We start from the raw sequence: 22365 nt of genomic DNA on the forward strand, positions 1-22365 counted from the left end.
GACTGCCTGATCATACATTTAGAGGAAAAGTGGCCTGGCTCGGTCCATAACCGAGTCTTTCGGGCCAGTAGAATCTTTACAGAGACTCTCTAAGTAAACCACCCAATTCTTGTCAATGAAAACAAAGCGCTCACAGAGTTGCTTTAGATATTGATGGAGGATAATGTATGTCACTCTTTCATGTGTACATTAGAGGTCTTCTCGGGTCCAAATATCTTTACCCGACCCGAAATGACCCGAATCACTTTTTACCCGAACCCGAGACAGACCCGATAACGTTTTTATTTTAAAGCCCCGACCCGAGACAGACCCGATAACGTTAGACCCGAGTCCGACCCATCGTATATGTTTTTTAAACCCGACTAGACCTGAATGTAAACCGACGTGTATTAATGAAATTGACATGGCAATGAACACGTTGATCCTCTTGTTTTGCTCTGGCAAATTGCGCAAACTAAGGCTAAATGGGTTGTGAATCAAATCTAAATAAGTGACGACATGGCAACCACTCGCGCGAACATTCTGTCTCAACAATGTGTCCCAAACCGCGTAGTACTGAAATGTGCGCGTCTTTTAATATCTACTTCTGGTCGCCTGGTGGAAGTATGTTTTTCCTGAATACGATGGTAACTACATCGAGTGCAAACCCCTGCAGCGTTGGAAACTTCGGGATTTCAATTCTAAGGTGATTTCAGATCACCGCGACTTTCTAAAGATTTGCGTGGCTTTCAACCGATCGGCTGAGGGTTGGAGGAGAGTTGGTAACTACACGCACACACACAAGCGACGCGCTGTTATTGTACAGGATAGTTCGGGTCTTCCTCGGGTCAATTAAGCAAAACAATTTTACTTTATATTACCCGAGACCCGAAGACACTAATAATATAACCGACCCGTGTCCGAAGCTCCCGTGAATCTTTTAGACCAGAACCCGCTCAGGTCTCGGGCCGGACCTCGGGTTTTCGGATCTAAGTGGACCCGTGAAGACCTCTAGTGTACATGCTATTTATTTGGCATTTGTAGCACACACAGTGTGGTTATCTTCCCAAATTCTAGTTCCACTTCACTTCAAACACATTAAATGTACTGTACATTCATGAAAAAGGAAGGACGAGACCTTTTTTATTTCTTTTTTAATTTAGCTGTCATCACTCATCCCGCTGTCCTGTCTTTCTTCATTCTACCCCTCAGAATGAGCATGCATGTGTGGTGACTTTTATTTTGAATGTAAGCGCCGCCCTGTCTTCCTGTGAGTGTTCGTCACTGTAGCTGCTTTCACACACGTGTCACCGCGGAGGTTTGTGTGCGCGTGGTGTGTTAGCTTGTCACGATGAGATTCGGGCTCGGGTGGGTTCGCTTCAGCTACAGGAGGTTTCATCAGAAGAGTGCGGCGGTCACATTGGGCGACCGGTGAGATGATCACGACAGTTTATACCATAATAATAACAACGACGATAACAGTCATTACCAACTGAAAACACTAGTGTTGATATTAATTTAAAATGAAACCATGCAATCACGTGTGCTTCATCTTCTGGCAGATGACACTGTTAAAAAAGTTCAAAAGTTTCCCTCTCGCTTTACTATTCTTGTTTCTCACACTGTTACTTGATTCTTGCTCTGTTTCTCACACTGTTACCTTCTTGCTCTGTTTCTCACACTGTTACTTGATTCTTGCTCTGTTTCTCACACTGTCGCTTACCTTCTTGCTCTGTTTCTCACACTGTCGCTTACCTTCTTGCTCTGTTTCTCACACTGTTACCTTCTTGCTCTGTTTCTCACACTTTTACTTGATTCTTGCTCTGTTTCTCACACTGTTACTTTCTTGCTCTGTTTCTCACACTGTTGCTTTCTTGCTCTGTTTCTCACACTGTCGCTTACCTTCTTGCTCTGTTTCTCACACTGCCGCTTACCTTCTTGCTCTGTTTCTCACACTGCCGCTTACCTTCTTGCTCTGTTTCTCACACTGTTACTTGATTCTTGCTCTGTTTCTCACACTGTTACTTTCTTGCTCTGTTTCTCACACTGCCGCTTACCTTCTTGCTCTGTTTCTCACACTGTTACTTGATTCTTGCTCTGTTTCTCACACTGTCGCTTTCTTGCTCTGTTTCTCACACTGTTACCTTCTTGCTCTGTTTCTCACACTGTTACTTGATTCTTGCTCTGTTTCTCACACTGTTACTTTCTTGCTCTGTTTCTCACACTGTTATTGCTCTGTTTCTCACACTGTTACTTGATTCTTGCTCTGTTTCTCACACTGTTGCTTTCTTGCTCTGTTTCTCACACTGTCGCTTACCTTCTTGCTCTGTTTCTCACACTGTCGCTTACCTTCTTGCTCTGTTTCTCACACTGCCGCTTACCTTCTTGCTCTGTTTCTCACACTGTTACTTGATTCTTGCTCTGTTTCTCACACTGTTACTTTCTTGCTCTGTTTCTCACACTGTTACTTGATTCTTGCTCTGTTTCTCACACTGTTACTTGATTCTTGCTCTGTTTCTCACACTGTTACTTTCTTGCTCTGTTTCTCACACTGTCGCTTACCTTCTTGCTCTGTTTCTCACACTGTCGCTTACCTTCTTGCTCTGTTTCTCACACTTTTACTTGATTCTTGCTCTGTTTCTCACACTGTTACTTTCTTGCTCTGTTTCTCACACTGTTACTTGATTCTTGCTCTGTTTCTCACACTGTTACTTGATTCTTGCTCTGTTTCTCACACTGTTACCTTCTTGCTCTGTTTCTCACACTGTTACTTTCTTGCTCTGTTTCTCACACTGTTACTTTCTTGCTCTGTTTCTCACACTGTTACCTTCTTGCTCTGTTTCTCACACTGTTACTTTCTTGCTCTGTTTCTCACACTGTTACTTTCTTGCTCTGTTTCTCACACTGTTGCTTTCTTGCTCTGTTTCTCACACTGTTGCTTTCTTGCTCTGTTTCTCACACTGTTACTTGATTCTTGCTCTGTTTCTCACACTGTTACTTTCTTGCTCTGTTTCTCACACTGTTACTTTCTTGCTCTGTTTCTCACACTGTTACCTTCTTGCTCTGTTTCTCACACTGTTATTGCTCTGTTTCTCACACTGTTACTTTCTTGCTCTGTTTCTCACACTGTTACTTTCTTGCTCTGTTTCCCACACTGTTATTGCTCTGTTTCTCACACTGTCGCTTACCTTCTTGCTCTGTTTCTCACACTGTCGCTTACCTTCTTGCTCTGTTTCTCACACTGTTACTTGATTCTTGCTCTGTTTCTCACACTGTTACTTTCTTGCTCTGTTTCTCACACTGTTATTGCTCTGTTTCTCACACTGTTATTGCTCTGTTTCTCACACTGTTACTTTCTTGCTCTGTTTCTCACACTGTTATTGCTCTGTTTCTCACACTGTTATTGCTCTGTTTCTCACACTGTTATTGCTCTGTTTCTCACACTGTTATTGCTCTGTTTCTCACACTGTTACTTTCTTGCTCTGTTTCCCACACTGTTATTGCTCTGTTTCTCACACTGTTATTGCTCTGTTTCTCACACTGTTATTGCTCTGTTTCTCACACTGTTATTGCTCTGTTTCTCACACTGTTATTGCTCTGTTTCTCACACTGTTATTGCTCTGTTTCTCACACTGTTATTGCTCTGTTTCTCACACTGTTATTGCTCTGTTTCTCACACTGTTATTGCTCTGTTTCTCACACTGTTATTGCTCTGTTTCTCACACTGTTGCTTTCTTGCTCTGTTTCTCATACTGTTGCTTTCTTGCTCTGTTTCTCACACTGTTACTTGATTCTTGCTCTGTTTCTCACACTGTCGCTTTCTTGCTCTGTTTCTCACACTGTTATTGCTCTGTTTTTCACACTGTTATTGCTCTGTTTCTCACACTGTTATTGCTCTGTTTCTCACACTGTTATTGCTCTGTTTCTCACACTGTTATTGCTCTGTTTCTCACACTGTTATTGCTCTGTTTCTCACACTGTTATTGCTCTGTTTCTCACACTGTTATTGCTCTGTTTCTCACACTGTTATTGCTCTGTTTCTCACACTGTTATTGCTCTGTTTCTCACACTGTCGCTTACCTTCTTGCTCTGTTACTCACACTGTTACTTGATTCTTGCTCTGTTTCTCACACTGTTACTTTCTTGCTCTGTTTCTCACACTGTTACTTGATTCTTGCTCTGTTTCTCACACTGTTATTGCTCTGTTTCTCACACTGTTGCTTTCTTGCTCTGTTTCTCACACTGTTACCTTCTTGCTCTGTTTCTCACACTGTTACTTGATTCTTGCTCTGTTTCTCACACTGTTACCTTCTTGCTCTGTTTCTCACACTGTTATTGCTCTGTTTCTCACACTGTCGCTTACCTTCTTGCTCTGTTTCTCACACTGTCGCTTACCTTCTTGCTCTGTTTCTCACACTGTCGCTTACCTTCTTGCTCTGTTTCTCACACTTTTACTTGATTCTTGCTCTGTTTCTCACACTGTTACTTTCTTGCTCTGTTTCTCACACTGTTACTTGATTCTTGCTCTGTTTCTCACACTGTTACTTGATTCTTGCTCTGTTTCTCACACTGTTACTTGATTCTTGCTCTGTTTCTCACACTGTTACTTTCTTGCTCTGTTTCTCACACTGTTACTTTCTTGCTCTGTTTCTCACACTGTTACTTTCTTGCTCTGTTTCCCACACTGTTATTGCTCTGTTTCTCACACTGTTATTGCTCTGTTTCTCACACTGTTATTGCTCTTTTTCTCACACTGTTGCTTTCTTGCTCTGTTTCTCACACTGTTATTGCTCTTTTTCTCACACTGTTGCTTTCTTGCTCTGTTTCTCATACTGTTGCTTTCTTGCTCTGTTTCTCACACTGTTATTGCTCTGTTTCTCACACTGTTACTTTCTTGCTCTGTTTCTCACACTGTTGCTTTCTTGCTCTGTTTCTCACACTGTTGCTTTCTTGCTCTGTTTCTCACACTGTTACTTTCTTGCTCTGTTTCTCACACTGTTATTGCTCTGTTTCTCACACTGTTACTTTCTTGCTCTGTTTCTCACACTGTTACTTTCTTGCTCTGTTTCTCACACTGTTATTGCTCTGTTTCTCATACTGTTGCTTTCTTGCTCTGTTTCTCACACTGTTACTTTCTTGCTCTGTTTCTCACACTGTTATTGCTCTGTTTCTCACACTGTTATTTTCTTGCTCTGTTTCTCACACTGTTACTTTCTTGCTCTGTTTCTCACACTGTTACTTGATTCTTGCTCTGTTTCTCACACTGTTACTTGATTCTTGCTCTGTTTCTCACACTGTTATTGCTCTGTTTCTCACACTGTTACTTTCTTGCTCTGTTTCTCACACTGTTACTTTCTTGCTCTGTTTCTCACACTGTTATTGCTCTGTTTCTCATACTGTTGCTTTCTTGCTCTGTTTCTCACACTGTTACTTTCTTGCTCTGTTTCTCACACTGTTATTGCTCTGTTTCTCACACTGTTATTTTCTTGCTCTGTTTCTCACACTGTTACTTTCTTGCTCTGTTTCTCACACTGTTACTTGATTCTTGCTCTGTTTCTCACACTGTTACTTGATTCTTGCTCTGTTTCTCACACTGTTACTTGATTCTTGCTCTGTTTCTCACACTGTTACTTTCTTGCTCTGTTTCTCACACTGTTACTTTCTTGCTCTGTTTCTCACACTGTTACTTTCTTGCTCTGTTTCCCACACTGTTATTGCTCTGTTTCTCACACTGTTATTGCTCTGTTTCTCACACTGTTATTGCTCTTTTTCTCACACTGTTGCTTTCTTGCTCTGTTTCTCACACTGTTATTGCTCTTTTTCTCACACTGTTGCTTTCTTGCTCTGTTTCTCATACTGTTGCTTTCTTGCTCTGTTTCTCACACTGTTATTGCTCTGTTTCTCACACTGTTACTTTCTTGCTCTGTTTCTCACACTGTTGCTTTCTTGCTCTGTTTCTCACACTGTTGCTTTCTTGCTCTGTTTCTCACACTGTTACTTTCTTGCTCTGTTTCTCACACTGTTATTGCTCTGTTTCTCACACTGTTACTTTCTTGCTCTGTTTCTCACACTGTTACTTTCTTGCTCTGTTTCTCACACTGTTACTTTCTTGCTCTTTTTCTCACACTGTTACTTTCTTGCTCTGTTTCTCACACTGTTAATGCTCTGTTTCTCATACTGTTACTTTCTTGCTCTGTTTCTCACACTGTTACTTTCTTGCTCTGTTTCTCACACTGTTACTTGCTTGCTCTGTTTCTCACACTGTTACTTTCTTGCTCTGTTTCTCACACTGTTGCTTTCTTGCTCTGTTTCTCACACTGTTACTTTCTTGCTCTGTTTCTCATACTGTTACCTTCTTGCTCTGTTTCTCACACTGTTACTTTCTTGCTCTGTTTCTCACACTGTTAATGCTCTGTTTCTCATACTGTTACTTTCTTGCTCTGTTTCTCACACTGTTACCTTCTTGCTCTGTTTCTCACACTGTTACTTTCTTGCTCTGTTTCTCACACTGTTACTTTCTTGCTCTGTTTCTCACACTGTTACTTTCTTGCTCTGTTTCTCACACTGTTATTGCTCTGTTTCTCACACTGTTGCTTTCTTGCTCTGTTTCTCACACTGTTATTGCTCTGTTTCTCACACTGTTATTGCTCTGTTTCTCATACTGTTACTTTCTTGCTCTGTTTCTCACACTGTTACCTTCTTGCTCTGTTTCTCACACTGTTACTTTCTTGCTCTGTTTCTCACACTGTTACTTTCTTGCTCTGTTTCTCACACTGTTACTTTCTTGCTCTGTTTCTCACACTGTTATTGCTCTGTTTCTCACACTGTTGCTTTCTTGCTCTGTTTCTCACACTGTTATTGCTCTGTTTCTCACACTGTCGCTTACCTTCTTGCTCTGTTTCTCACACTGTTGCTTACCTTGTTGCTCTGTTTCTCACACTGTCGCTTGCTTTCTTGCTCTGTTTCTCACACTGTCGCTTACCTTCTTGCTCTGTTTCTCACACTGTTGCTTTCTTGCTCTGTTTCTCACACTGTTACTTTCTTGCTCTGTTTCTCACACTGTTACTTGATTCTTGCTCTGTTACTCACACTGTTATTGCTCTGTTTCTCACACTGTCGTTTACCTTCTTGCTCTGTTTCTCACACTGTCGCTTACTTTCTTGCTCTGTTTCTCACACTGTCGCTTACCTTCTTGCTCTGTTTCTCACACTGTCGCTTACTTTCTTGCTCTGTTTCTCACACTGTCGCTTACCTTCTTGCTCTGTTTCTCACACTGTCGCTTACTTTCTTGCTCTGTTTCTCACACTGTCGCTTACTTTCTTGCTCTGTTTCTCACACTGTTATTGCTCTGTTTCTCATACTGTTACTTTCTTGCTCTGTTTCTCATACTGTTGCTTTCTTGCTCTGTTTCTCACACTGTTATTGCTCTGTTTCTCATACTGTCGCTTACTTTCTTGCTCTGTTTCTCACACTGTCGCTTACTTTCTTGCTCTGTTTCTCACACTGTTATTGCTCTGTTTCTCACACTGTTATTGCTCTGTTTCTCACACTGTTATTGCTCTGTTTCTCACACTGTTATTGCTCTGTTTCTCACACTGTTATTGCTCTGTTTCTCACACTGTCGCTTACTTTCTTGCTCTGTTTCTCACACTGTCGCTTACTTTCTTGCTCTGTTTCTCACACTGTTATTGCTCTGTTTCTCACACTGTTATTGCTCTGTTTCTCATACTGTTACTTTCTTGCTCTGTTTCTCATACTGTTGCTTTCTTGCTCTGTTTCTCACACTGTTACCTTCTTGCTCTGTTTCTCACACTGTTACTTTCTTGCTCTGTTTCTCACACTGTTACTTTCTTGCTCTGTTTCTCACACTGTTATTGCTCTGTTTCTCACACTGTTGCTTTCTTGCTCTGTTTCTCACACTGTTATTGCTCTGTTTCTCACACTGTTATTGCTCTGTTTCTCACACTGTTATTGCTCTGTTTCTCACACTGTTATTGCTCTGTTTCTCACACTGTTATTGCTCTGTTTCTCATACTGTTACTTTCTTGCTCTGTTTCTCATACTGTTACTTTCTTGCTCTGTTTCTCACACTGTTACCTTCTTGCTCTGTTTCTCACACTGTTACTTTCTTGCTCTGTTTCTCACACTGTTACTTTCTTGCTCTGTTTCTCACACTGTTATTGCTCTGTTTCTCACACTGTTGCTTTCTTGCTCTGTTTCTCACACTGTTATTGCTCTGTTTCTCACACTGTTATTGCTCTGTTTCTCACACTGTTGCTTTCTTGCTCTGTTTCTCACACTGTCGCTTACCTTCTTGCTCTGTTTCTCACACTGTCGCTTACCTTGTTGCTCTGTTTCTCACACTGTCGCTTACCTTCTTGCTCTGTTTCTCACGCTGCCGCTTACCTTCTTGCTCTGTTTCTCACGCTGTCGCTTACCTTCTTGCTCTGTTTCTCACACTGTTATTGCTCTGTTTCTCACACTGTTATTGCTCTGTTTCTCATACTGTTACTTTCTTGCTCTGTTTCTCACACTGTCGCTTACCTTGTTGCTCTGTTTCTCACACTGTCGCTTACCTTCTTGCTCTGTTTCTCACACTGTCATTGCTCTGTTTCTCACACTGTTACTTTCTTGCTCTGTTTCTCATACTGTTACTTTCTTGCTCTGTTTCTCATACTTTTGCTTTCTTGCTCTTTTTCTCACACTGTTATTGCTCTGTTTCTCACACTGTCGCTTACCTTCTTGCTCTGTTTCTCACACTGTCGCTTACCTTCTTGCTCTGTTTCTCACACTGTCATTGCTCTGTTTCTCATACTGTTACTTTCTTGCTCTGTTTCTCATACTGTTACTTTCTTGCTCTGTTTCTCATACTTTTGCTTTCTTGCTCTTTTTCTCACACTGTTATTGCTCTGTTTCTCACACTGTCGCTTACCTTCTTGCTCTGTTTCTCACACTGTCGCTTACCTTCTTGCTCTGTTTCTCACACTGTCGCTTACCTTGTTGCTCTGTTTCTCACACTGTCGCTTACCTTCTTGGTCTGTTTCTCACACTGTCGCTTACCTTGTTGCTCTGTTTCTCACACTGTCGCTTACTTTATTGCTCTGTTTCTCACCCTTTTTTCCACTCTGTTTCCCCCTCTGTGTCTCGCTCTGTTTCATACAGTGTTCTTTCACTCTGTTTCTCACACTGTGTTGTTTGCAGGAGGCTGGAGATATCCACAGGGAAGCTGGCCAGGTTTGCTGATGGATGTTCTGTAGTTAAGGTGAATACTTCTTTGCTGCTTTCATTATGTCTTTTGTCTTGTACTGTTGTTGTGTTGCTAACTGAATTTGGCTGTGATGTGTAGCTGGGTGAAACATCTGTGATGGTGACAGCTGTCAGTAAAACCAAACCATCTGTCTCTCACTTCATGCCTCTTGTGGTGAGTGACGCCACTAGATATACCACTACTTCGATCATACTACTGTTAATAAAACTGCAGTTTCCAGACATTATCTGAGCGTTTTTGACCTTTGTGACATCATCAGGTAGATTACAGACAGAAAGCTGCTGCCGCAGGTCGAATCCCAACCAACTACCTGAGACGAGAGCTGGGCACCACAGACTTTGAGATCCTCACCAGCAGACTCATCGGTCAGTGGTCTCTTATTCTCAGCATATTGTACACTATTCTGGAAACAATTCAGTGAGTTCGAAGTCGTTGTCTGATTGGTTAAATTCCAGAGGATTTCCGGGAGACGCGCTTGTCGCGTTCTTTAACGGTCTGATGGGAAACAAAACAAAATGCTCCGATCGAATTAAAAAGCTTACATCAGTGACAATGAGCGGTCATCAAAACCGACTAAACGCTGCTTTTTTAAAAGTATGCGAGGTTCATGCAGGGCTGCTGCATTCGGAAACTGTAAGTTGCTTCTTCGGTTCTTGTGTAGGCGTTGATGGTGCACACAGTTTCTCTAAATTTCGGTTTGAATTTCTTTTGAAATGCTGCTGTACCTCATCAATAAACTAGAATAAAAGTTGTGTATATTGCCAAAAACTCCTCCAACACTACCGTAAATTCAGCTTTGTCAAGAGAGTCGTGTCCACGAAATAATCTGTTTATTAGCTCTTAACAAAGTCTACATAGGTGTCTTACCGACTTCTTAGGTGAGACTGGAGTGCCGTTGTTGCAGTAAATTTGGAGACGATCGTGAATTTATGACTTACTAGTTGCGCATCGGTCTGTTATTGTGGGGATATTTCTGGTCTGAGTTCTCTTATGTGTAATACAGCAATGAAAGGTTTATAAAAACAACTATATTGTGTGTTTGTGTGCAGATCGCTCCATCAGGCCGCTGTTTCCTGCCGGATACTTCTATGACACACAGGTGTGAAAGTCAAATGACACTGTTACTGTCATGTATAATCGAGCAACAGGATTCAGTCTTTGTGTGTGTGTTTGTGATGAAGGTGCTGTGTAATATATTAGCTGCTGATGGAGTGAATGATCCTGACGTTCTGGCCGTTAATGGAGGTACAGACAACACGACATGTGTTTTATAGACCACACTTGTTGTGTTCACCTCTGACGGTTGTTCATTCTCCCTCAGCATCTGCCGCTCTGGCTCTGTCTGATATTCCCTGGAATGGACCAATCGGTGAGTCCCCAGCCAGCGTGTGTTCATACAGGTGTGTCAGTCAGCACAGTTCTGTGGGTGACAGTTGAAACGCTCCGTGTGTTTCAGGCGCGGTCCGTGTCGGTCTCTCGGGAGGAGAGTTCATCATTAACCCGACGCGCTCGGAGATGAACGGCAGCTCTTTGAATCTGGTGGTGGTGGGTGCCGCCTCCAGTCAAGTGGGTAAGTGGAAGTGGACAGCGTTTACACGAGTCCTGTGTTCGTGGTCTCCTCTAATGCTCCGGTGTTCATGTTTGTCCAGTGATGCTGGAGGCGGCGGCGGAGAACGTCCTTCAGCAGGATTTCTGCCACGCGGTGAAATTAGGGGTCAAACACACGCAGCAGATCATTCAGACCATCCAACAGATGGCAAAAGAACTGAAAGTGACCAAACGCACACCAGCCAAACTCTTCACTGCTTCAGCTGACGTGCTGGAATACACACGACAGTAAGACTCTTCATTTCAAACATCTACAAACAGAAACGTGTCGCCACAGACGGAGCTTGGCATTTCAGCGAGTTTCCTGTCATTGCATATACTGGAAGTGCTTTATAACGAAAAATATCATTCTTTTAAATAACACAACGTATGATATATGTTAGATGTTACATACATTTAAATGGCAAATCTTGCTTTTAACTGAAACAAACATGAAAACACAACAAATTAACTTTTCACGTTTTCTCATCAAGACTCCCTAAAGTTCAGGAATATGAACCGCAGAAACGCTACTACTATACTATCAATCAATCCTATCATCATAACACACATGTTTGAATTATAATAGATTTCATTACTTTTCCAACTATTTGTATTTTTTATTGATGTTGTAATAACAGAAGGCAGTGTTTCTCCTAGGTCTACAGCTTTGGGAGGGGGTCTCTATATTTGTGCCGGAGGTCCAGACAACACTTTCTGAATAAATGATATTTAATCGGTTGAGCCCAGTCCAATCTGTTTATAAAAAAATATATCTTATGTTTTATCAGACCATTTATTTCATATTCTATACCCACAGTATGTGTGAATAATAGAAGGCCTGGTAACTGAGGAAATGTGTTGTAGGCTCTGCTGCTAAAGCGAAGTCCTAGTGACATATTTTAATATTTAAAAAACTACTGACAACAAAATGTCACGAGTGAAATGAATTTATCATGAGCAGAAGTACTTACAAGAAGCCTTAATGCCATTCATACTACAATAATCTCTCATTAAAACATGATTTCTTATGAAATGCTCATTACATGCTGATTATTAATATGAATGGTGCTGTTGGAGGTAATGGTATGGAAACACTGAGACTGTACGCTCATTGCATCTATTTTTATCATTAAAAAAATCATATACTGAAGCTTCTTCAATCGTAAAAAATGACAGTTGGTCAGTGAATGTAAACGAAAATCCAGTTTTTAATGTTGTTTATATTGTATGTGGTGTTTGTAACTCTCAGCTCTCAGTTTAGCAGCAGTACGATTGAGTGGAGGCGGGGCTCATTTGCATGTTCATGATTCTGCGTATACTTAATAAATCTCTTATAAAGCAGGAAACATTATTATAACAGGCCAAGCATTTGTTTAATTAAAACTCATTCATGTGAGAGTCCATTTAGACCAGGAACGGCTGTACAGGTAGGACGAGGCGGTTTGCGAGTGTGATACTTGTCCCGCCCCTCCTCCACTGTGATTGGAGGACTGGCTAAAAAGTGACATTGACGAGCGCTGCATTTCACCAATCATTCTCCAGAACCTCTCCTCTTTTAACACCATATGTGAGGGGCGGAGAAAGTTCCATTCGCTTTGAATAGAAGTGTCACCTTAGATTTGAGTAAGAGATGTGATATTGACCTCTGGAGCACTGAATCAGAAGACCTCAGCTTCTTCTTGATATCTTGATCCCTCAGATTGGCGTCTGATCAGATCTATGCGGTCTTCACAGACTTCACACATGATAAGGTGAGCGTAACACGATGGCCGCTGTTTGTGTTTCTGTCTCATGTGATGTTAGAACTGCTTGTGCTTCACAGATATCCCGAGATGAAGCCATTAATAAAGTCCGTTTGGATACAGAAGAACACGTCAGAGGTGTGTGTGAGGCGACTCTACTCTACACGTGCGATGTGACTGAATCTCATGTGTGATGTGTGTCTGTGATCTCTTTAGAGAAGTTTCCGCACCGCGAGGCGTATGAGGTGACGGAGGCCTTTAGCAGCGTCTCTAAAGACATCTTCAGGAATCTGGTGCTGAATGAATACAGACGGTACTGGGCACCATTGGTACGCAGATTTCTCTGTATATAACGTGTGTTATACTGAACTGATGTCACGCGTCTCATCCTGACAGCTGTGACGGCCGCGATCTGACGGCGTTGCGGAACATCTCCTGTGAGGTGGACGTCTTCAAACCTCTACACGGATCGGCTCTTTTTCAGAGGGGTCAAACGCAGGTAAATGACGGGTGTCCAGTCCTGCTCCTGCAGTGGTCCAGCGGATGGGTGTGTGTAACCGTGTGTGTTTGTACAGGTGCTGTGTACAGTAACATTCGATTCTGTGGAGTCCAGTGTGAAAACAGACCTGATAACCACAGCGCTCAGGTAAAATCCTTCATGAATAAATGAGCAGATATGAAACGGATCATCGTGAGTTTAATGTTTCTCTTCTCCAGTGGGATCAAAGACAAGAACTTCATGCTGCATTATGAAGTGAGTGAACGGCTTTTTGAAGCTTATCTTTAAAGCCAACATTAATGAATTGACTTTAATTTGGTACATCTCTCAGTTTCCTCCATATGCGACCAATGAGATCGGGAAAATTGGTGGAATTAACAGACGTCAACTCGGACACGGTGAGTATCTCGCATGGATGTTGTGTCTTTTGTGTGCTCATCAATCCATGTTACCCCTCCTTTCAGTACACTGACTCAATCTGTAGTGATTGGATATCCGCTTACAGTGTTGGGCAAGTTACTCTGGGAATGACTGATTTCTCCTTTGAAAAGTTACTGTTCTGATTACTTCATTTGAAAAGTAATTTGTTACATTACTAGTTACATTACTTCCCCCCCATCCCTCAAAACACTAAATAACCTCTTTAGGACTCTTCATGACTAAACTTCTCCCAACAAACTAAATTAATCTTCATTTCTTATTTTAATCAATTCTTTCTGCTTATTCCATGATGAAGCCTGTCGTAAATGATAATAATAATGAAACATTAACTGCAGTATTTCTAAACCTGCATGCTCCATAATGTAAAGTCTCTCCTTAGTTTCTTATAACTTGTGTATATTCACTAGTGCTTCTGCATATTTCTATGATGATTTCTTCGTATCATATAATCAATATAACAGCGTTAGAGCAGCAAAATCTAGTCTGACAGTAAAACACAACAAGTTATTAATACCAGCCTGACATGTTGACTCATTGCTCTCTGTGCCGGTCACGTCACCGTCTGGAGAAGTTTAAACTGCTGTTCTGCCCTTTCGTGTTGTTCGAGAGGCTTTAGCTCACATGACCGACAACACAATTTCTTTGACAGAAATAAACTCAAAATAATGATTGTATATCCAGCATTTGTTTCTCTCTCTCCATGCTGAGTTTGTTTTCGCTGGTAGATTGTCTTATGATAGGGACACGTATGGGTCTGTTAAACTTACAATTGGAGCATAAAGGCTAACGCGGATCACGTGAGGCACCTCAGCCAATCATATAACAGCGTCTAGTCTCCTTGCCTGCATTCTGCCCAATCCACTAAAGCCGTGGTGATGGCATTGGCCGTTATGAGTTTTTAGCTTTAGGTGGCAGGCTTGCCATGGATTGTCTTTGGTGGTACTTTACGCGCAGGCGCTAACAGGTTTCAGTTCGATGACTTTGAAAAAGCTATTTTCTCTTTTTACAATATAAATGATAAAACGTCACGATGTAACACAGCTGTAACTTATAGTTATATGGGCTTGGAACTAAAGTCAAATGACTATTTTCAGAGTTCAATTACCCTGAATTACTATGAAACTAGAGTAACGTGTTACTGCCCAACACCGTCAGAGCATGTGTCACACGTGTCACGCCTAACTATAACCTGAGATTGACCTCTTAGCAATAAACAGCATTCAGAAGTGTGATGAGTCTCATGTGTTTGGTTGTAGGAGCTCTGGCAGAGAAAGCGTTGAGACCCGTCATTCCTACTGACTTTCCCTTCACCATCCGTGTCACATCTGAGGTGCTGGAGTCCAATGGTAGCACACTTCACTGCTAAACGCTCTCGTGTGATGTGCTTTCTGAGTTCTTCTCACTGACTGTTGTGTGTGTTTGACAGGATCGTCCTCAATGGCTTCAGTGTGTGGTGGAAGTTTAGCGCTCATGGATTCAGGTACTGACAACTCTTTCATTACAGGTTGTGTACATCGTGACTAGAGCTGTCCGAGCACAAACATCACACAGTGTTATTCTTTAAGCCTTGTACCTTTAGATGAATGTTTCATATTCAATCATTACTCCTGAGTGTGTATAGATGACAGCTCTAAGAGCTGAAAGTGTTTGATGAATGTGTTTTTCTTTCAGGCGTTCCCATCACCTCCGCTGTTGCAGGAGTCGCCATCGGCCTGATATCCAAATCCAGTCCAGAGAAAACATCTGAAATGACAGACTACAGATTACTGACTGACATTCTGGTATATATAACAGCATCTGTCATGATGACCTGATCTCTGATTCATGTTCAGCTGATCTCTGATTCATGTCATGTTTTTATTATTCAAGGGAATAGAAGATTATAACGGAGACATGGATTTTAAAATGGCAGGAACAAGTAAAGGCATCACAGCTCTTCAGGTTAGAGGAAATGATCTCCTGATCAGGCGCGGAGCTGTGGGCGGGCCTGAACAGGCCTGGGCCCGCCCACATTGACAGCTGACTCGCCCAATCAGAAATAAAAAATAAAATACTGCTCTGTATAGTTAAACATGGATACTACTTTATGTGGTGTATTTTATCTCTAACATGTTATGTTAAAAACAGTAAAATGATAAGTAAGCCTGATAACTATTTCAAATGTAAATGTGTTGGTGATGTGTTTTCATTGGTCAATGCAACATCAACGTAGCAGCACTATTATCAACCAACGGCTAACGTTCGCTAGTAGTGTTCATGGTATCTTGATTTTTCTTTAGTACGGCCAAACAAGTTACTCTCACTTATTCAAAGAAAAACTCATGTTGAGATGAATAATTATTTGGAGGACCGATCTGTGGATCGTAATGGAGCATCCGCTGGCTCTGAGAACTTTCAGATCACTTTGAGAACTTTACCTGCAAGCACCCTGAACTAGACAAGAAGAAAACTTATTTTGAATAACACCACATTATAACCTCAATATGTGTTGAGCGCTTTCCTCTCAAGAACAATAACACACAACAGTAATGACAGCGGGGTAAAAAGAAAAGAAAGAAAGAAAGCGTCTGGTCTGATCACAGTGATGTTGTTTGATATGTTTATACCAGCTCTATAAGTCACGTCACGTTTATTGTGTTTAAACAATATAGCATATTGCTTTTAAGCCACAATAAAACTGTCATCATAACTTTCTATAAGCCTACTATATAACTGAGACAGAAGGCAGAAAGACAACGCACTTCAATCCACACCCGACAGTCTTGGTTTGCTTCTTATTTATTCAATCGAGGAAATTGTTTGATTAAAATTAAGATACAATTTATACAAAACGAAATTCACTTTAAAGAAAGTCTTTCTAAACCGACCTATGAAGTGGTCATAATCATGTCTGGCATGTCATATTGCGCCTCTTATAATGCTGTTCAGTGTTCACTTTTCATAACCAAAATAGATTAAATACATCAAAAAACAATATTATAATACTGAACATATATATGAACCTAAATACGTTTTCTTTAATGGAAATAGTTGAAATTGCATGTATGAGGATGTTTTTATAGACTTGTTATCCTTTCTTATTCAATAGTGATGTACACATGACGTGCACATATACGATAAGATACAGTGTAACATAAGAACGACGTCGCGTTAAGAAGGTTTCGGGAAACACAGCTCTGCTGGATTCGGGACAACTGCTTTGATTTCTGAACACCCATTCAGGCCCACCTCCACTTAATCCAGGCCCACCCACCTGACACGTTCTGCATCCGACACTGCTCCTGATGTCTGTGTTTAATATGAATGACTCCTGGTGTGTGTGTGTGTATTTGACTTTATATGTATTTGACGTGCGTGTGCTTAATAGGCTGATGTAAAAATCCCAGGACTTCCATTAAAGATCGTCATGGAGGCGATACAGCAGGCCACAGGTGCGTCTCATCTGCTGCGGTGTATTGTAAATGAACTTTAGACATTATTATGTCACATGCTGTTTTTGTTTTCAGTGGCCAAAAAAGAGATTTTAGGCATCATGAATAAAACTATCTGTAAGGCGAGGAGCTCCAGAAAGGAGAACGGGCCTGTGGTTGGTGCGTATGTTGACGTGATCTCCGCTGAGAGAACTGTTTTCACTGATAATCTGTTTTTCTGATCTCCATCTAAATTCATTTCCACAGAGAATGTTAAAGTACCTTTGTCTAGAAGAGCTCGCTTTGTAGGTCCAGGTGGTTATAATCTCCGCAAATTACAGGCCCAAACAGGTGATGTTGTGTACCTTATTGAAGGACGTGTTGTTGACTTTGAATGAGAAATCAATGATTCTTATGTGATGTTTGACAGGAGTCACAATAAGTCAAGTGGATGAGGAGACGTTCTCTTTGTTTGCACCCACTCCCAGCGCCATGAATGAAGCCCAGGAGTTCATGGGAGAAATCTGCAAAGATGATGTAATATTCAGCATCACATCAGCTGTATGTTAACTTTGTGTTCTCGTGTAATTCTGCTGTTTTTTTACTTGTAGCAGGAAGAACAGCTGGAGTTTGGGGCCGTATACACAGCCACTATAACAGAGATCAGGTACCGTACGCTGCACATCACTATCCAAGTATTATTGAGCTTAAAAGGTAAATGAAACATTTTGATGTCTGTAGTCCAATCACACTGATCACAATGACATTACTGAGAGCGGAAGAGGAACTGATCTTGCTGTATGACGGGATCCATCCACTGGAATTAGGCCGAGCGGTCTTCTCGAGCGCCTCTAGATGTATTGTAGCACATTATTGTGCGTACAAGAGGAAAGCAGCAGGTACAAGTTTCTGGGTAAATCCCCGGTAGCCTTTGGGCAGACATTCCTCAGATGTTGTTTGCCCGAAAACTATTGAACTAGCTTTAATCTATGTAGAAAACCGGATAGGAGTTGAAACGACAATCACATTTGCATGTCATTTAACAAATCACATTCATCACTACAAATATACATTTGATTCAAACTAAACTGAAAGTTTCTGAACTGTGATCAATACTAAATCTGTGTCAGAATCTGAGAAGTAAACAAAAGTCGGTTTATATCATTCAAAATGCATAAGATTCCACAGCATTCCCCAAGATAAAGTGAATTGAGTTTGATCAGCTGTCCCCGGAGCCTGATCGCCAGCAGATGAACAGGACGCTCAAAGTTCATTTCAAGTAAACGCCACTGCGGATCACACATTTGAAGGGTTTAATAAGAGACTGAACAGTAGGGCTGGGTGGGCGATTCTTTTCTTATTTATATGGTTTCAATTTGACTAGATTCCGATTCAATATAGATTAGTTATCAGTATTTCATAAAAAATATTAGTATTGCAGACATGGAATTCATATATAAATATACAGACTGGTAACTGAAACCCCTCGTCTCAGCTAAATGAATGAAATGCACATTCAGGTTAATAGCAGAGCCCACACTAAGGCTTTGATTGACTTTTTATGGGGATAATCTGTATTGTTTCTTTAAATTGGAGATCAAGTAAAACTGAAGAATCAATATTTGTACCCAGCCCTAGTAAAGAGTGCAAATAAATGGTTTTGTGTGTATATAATGGAAGCCAATGGAGTTCAGTGTTGTTTGATTCCTAACGTTCCTTACTATATCTTCTTTTGTGTTCTGCAGAAGAAAGAAACTCAGACGGGTTTGTCGTGACGTTAGAGTGAATGTATGATGAATTCTCATTTTGGGTGAACTGTGGCTTTAGTTCTTTCCTCACCATTGACAGAAACATCAGACAATCGTTCACCGTTATACAGTACGGGTGCTGTTACACATCATCTGAAAAAGTCTAGCATCTGCAGGTCCAAATAATCTGTCCATGTTTTCATCTTTGTTCTGGTTCCAATTTAGACAAAAATAAAAACATTTGTTCAAAGGCAGGGACTCTGTTCTTACGTGTTGATGTATCTTTACATTCTGGGGGCCATAAACAATCTGAAAATGTTCAAAAATGCAGAACAGAGTCGATGTTATTTCAGAGGTTTTTTCATCATACAATGATGAATCGGGCACAATAGGAACATGTACTACCAAAGCATATCGACATGTTTTATTTACACTCAGAATACAATTTCATGATAAAACATGTCTAGTTCTGTAAAGTATTGTGTCTGTAACTGTGCAGCTGGTGAACAGACGTACTTCTGTGATGTTTTTCAGAGACATTGGTGTGATGGTGAAGCTGTATCCTAACATGAGCGCTGTACTCTTACACAACTCACAGCTGGACCACAAAAGAGTGAGTAAACAATCTGAGCAGTCTGAAAGAAACCAAAGTGCTTTTGTAAATGAAGAATCTTCTGCATGTTTCTCCAGATTAAACATCCCAGCGCTCTTGGACTTGATGTTGGACAGCAGATCCAGGTATAAAACACGAAACAGGCACATGTTATAGTGTGATGTGATCATCCGTGGGGTCACCGTGTAGATTAGAAAGAGAAAACTGTGTGATGTGCCGAGCGCTGCCATCAGTCAAAGATCATAGAAGACTAGTGATGGAAAAGCATCACAAACACCTTTAGCTACACAAGGAAACGTCAGGTTTTTGAATTTGAGTGTATTGCAAGGATAGCCCCTTGAGATGTAACATCTCTTTTTCAAGGGGGTTTTTATTTGACCAGAGTTAAGGGAACGTGCATGTGTTGACTTGTGACCAGCTGATAACATGCTTCATTTCCTTCAGGGTGTAAACATGTCGTTACTATAGTAACCACAGTTGAACTATGTTCTTTGCAAATAAAGGTGCTGTTAGTTATAAATGTTAGTGTGAGGATTCTTTGGAATACAAGGATTAAAAATGAAACGGACTTGACTAGATGATGTCAACACAGGGCTTGATGTTGAAAGTAGTTTTTCATTATTCCTCAATAATCCAGATGCTGATGGGAGTCTCATGAATATATTTATAATGTCTGAATGTTTATTACTAACGTTGTGCCATTGTGTGTACAGGTGAAGTATTTTGGTCGAGACCCAACAGACGGTAGAATGCGATTGTCTCGTAAGGTTCTTCAGTCTCCAGCAGCGACTGTAGTGAAGACTCTCGGCGACAGACACAGCATCTCTATAGGAGCATCTCATGAACACATCACAGACTCTTAAAGCCCTGCTTACACACAACCTCATGACTGCAGATTTCATCATAAATGCTCTTATAATGACAAACCGTTGCATTTCATGTGTTCATAACTACAACAACAACACAAGCAATACTGCGTCTGACAATATGTTGAAAATGTGTAGACCACTTTTTATTATTGGCCGTTCAACACAAGAAGAACGGCGCTCTGAGACATTCATCCCGATACTTACACCATGTAAGATAGAGAGAAGTCTGATGCATTGGTAGGCGAGATGGATTCATTCATTAAATCTATTTAAGAGGCAATGGACTGGATTCATACCGAGGCTCATTGTAGCGCAAGAAACACATGGTTGATCGATGAAGACATCGATTGGTAGAGCATTGCGCAAGGAAATACAACAATTTATAGTCTTTGTGTGTCCAGAAAGTCACATGATGCATGTGTGCGGGGGGCAGATGCAGGAGACGTTAGCACAACACGTATGTGTCACCTGCTCTCATGGACTCGTGTTGGAGACTGATGTGAAAGGGAGGAATCTTCATTTGTGTTCTGAAGATGAACAGAGGTTTTGGAATGACTTGAGGGTCAGTTATTCATGACAGAATTTCTGTCTTTGGTGGAGTTACCCTTTAAGTTAAGAACAAGCAGGATATATAACAGTTATAAAACAGATCAAAGGTGCCGTCAGCTAAAACAAATCAATGTATGGCTGCAGGGTTTTTATTCTATACAAATGTCCAGGTGAATTGGGACAGAGTATCTTGTAAAGTGAAACGCACATTTTCTCCCTTTTCAAGAAGAACTTGATCAAAACAGCCACACAAGCAGATTGAGGTTATGGTCTCGTACACGCTTACAGTACAATAAAGAATGAAGACACTTCAAAAGACGTAGGCTACAGATTCAAAAACAAAATCGTATTAACTGACACCGTTTTAACAGATGTGACAACAGATACACTTGGTCTTTGTTTTATACATTTTAGCCATTCATTCTCTTTATTATGTGGCAACATAACATGGTTTTGAAACTTGAATTGACAGAATCCCTGTAAAACTTGCAAGATGCTGTATTGTCAGACACCATTATTACCACCAAATTAGAAGTCTCTGCATTATTCTTCCTTCTGATAATAGTCGATACATAAGTTGTATCTTGACTGTAAGAAGAAAGTTTGCCAACCATTGGTTTTATAAAATAATCCACAAAGTTTGAAGCGGGTTCGGTAATAGATAGATCCTTTTCCACTTGTGGATTTTCTAAATGTGTATGTACTTTATGAAGCATATATAAAGGAAATAGGAATTCTGGGGTCTTTACAAGAGAGCAAATCATATTCATTCTGTGAACTTCATCCTTCTGATTTAGTGTGAAACCTTTCTTTTACTGATTCAGTTTTGATCCTTTCAGGGGTTGGTACTGCACACAGTTCTGTAATGAGCCGATGTGGTAAATCAGGGGCATGTTCAAGCTCAAACCTGAACCAGTCCACATGACGGAGTCACACAAACACTGCAGTGCCAGGTGTGGTCTCTCCCAGAGCAGCTTTGGTGTTCGGGGTTGCTTGACTATTACAGACAGGTGTTCTGAAACATGTGTGCAGTCTGCAGGACGGTTCTTGTGAGCAGCAGGCTTGGAGATCATTTTGGTTCCAGCATCTCTTTCTTGCCTTTTTATAATCTGAAGAACCGTTTTGGCCAAAAAGAACCTTTTGTGAAACAGAAAAGGTTCTTATGATGTTAAAAGTTCTTTATGGAACCACTTAGACAAAACCGTTTCTTCTATTGCATCGTGAACAACATTATTCTCCTGGAGGCCCACTGTCCTGACTTCAACCTTCATCAAACACCTGAAAGCAACAACCTACTATCAGATTTGTTTCTAATCCCCGACTGCGAAATAAAACATAACACAGAAATTACAGAATAGAAAACTCATTATACATTGTAAGTGAACACATCTCATCATATGTCTGTCTTTACAGCTAGCAACAGTCATTTAATAAGATATTATAAACATGAGCCACTAATTGATATTCGAAAATAGCCTTAGATATTTCACATACAGAGATTTCCTCGTTGACATCGGTTTTTTCCTATTGTGGATGTCAATGAGGACCAACATTGTTTTATTACCAGCACCCTCAAAATACATGTTTATATATTGCCTGATAGCACACATACATCTACAATACATCTTTGGCTCATCTTACAGACATTTGCTCTCAG

General features: G+C 40.9%; 1 protein-coding gene across 1 annotated transcript; it reads left to right on the forward strand.

Moving 5' to 3' along the window:
• The first annotated feature begins 1206 nt into the window (after window positions 1-1206).
• On the forward strand, window positions 1207-21455 carry pnpt1 (polyribonucleotide nucleotidyltransferase 1). Its single transcript, XM_079472798.1, has 28 exons — window positions 1207-1410; window positions 9181-9241; window positions 9326-9400; window positions 9507-9612; window positions 10297-10346; window positions 10429-10492; window positions 10569-10616; window positions 10704-10817; window positions 10897-11083; window positions 12537-12588; window positions 12660-12717; window positions 12796-12892; window positions 12976-13078; window positions 13155-13225; window positions 13297-13333; window positions 13410-13476; window positions 14776-14865; window positions 14946-14999; window positions 15191-15300; window positions 15389-15460; window positions 16887-16950; window positions 17026-17109; window positions 17197-17280; window positions 17360-17466; window positions 17541-17596; window positions 19212-19290; window positions 19368-19415; window positions 20004-21455. Exons 1-28 carry the CDS (start codon window positions 1331-1333, stop codon window positions 20151-20153), a joined length of 2268 nt encoding a protein of 755 aa, XP_079328924.1. The 5' UTR covers window positions 1207-1330; the 3' UTR covers window positions 20154-21455.
• The last annotated feature ends 910 nt before the right edge of the window (window positions 21456-22365 follow it).

The sequence above is a fragment of the Barbatula barbatula genome, assembly GCF_947034865.1.
Source record: "Barbatula barbatula genome assembly, chromosome: 14".
NCBI lineage: Eukaryota > Metazoa > Chordata > Actinopteri > Cypriniformes > Nemacheilidae > Barbatula > Barbatula barbatula.

What these genes read in the sequence shown, in the direction of transcription:
- pnpt1 (XM_079472798.1), top strand. Translation starts at nt 1,331, where the DNA reads ATGAGATTCGGGCTCGGGTGGGTTCGCTTCAGCTACAGGAGGTTTCAT. An exon ending in GCGGTCACATTGGGCGACCG is followed by an intron (nt 1,411 to 9,180) that starts GTGAGATGATCA and finishes TGTTGTTTGCAG; the next exon opens with GAGGCTGGAGATATCCACAG. An exon ending in GGAGAACGGGCCTGTGGTTG is followed by an intron (nt 17,110 to 17,196) that starts GTGCGTATGTTG and finishes TCATTTCCACAG; the next exon opens with AGAATGTTAAAGTACCTTTG.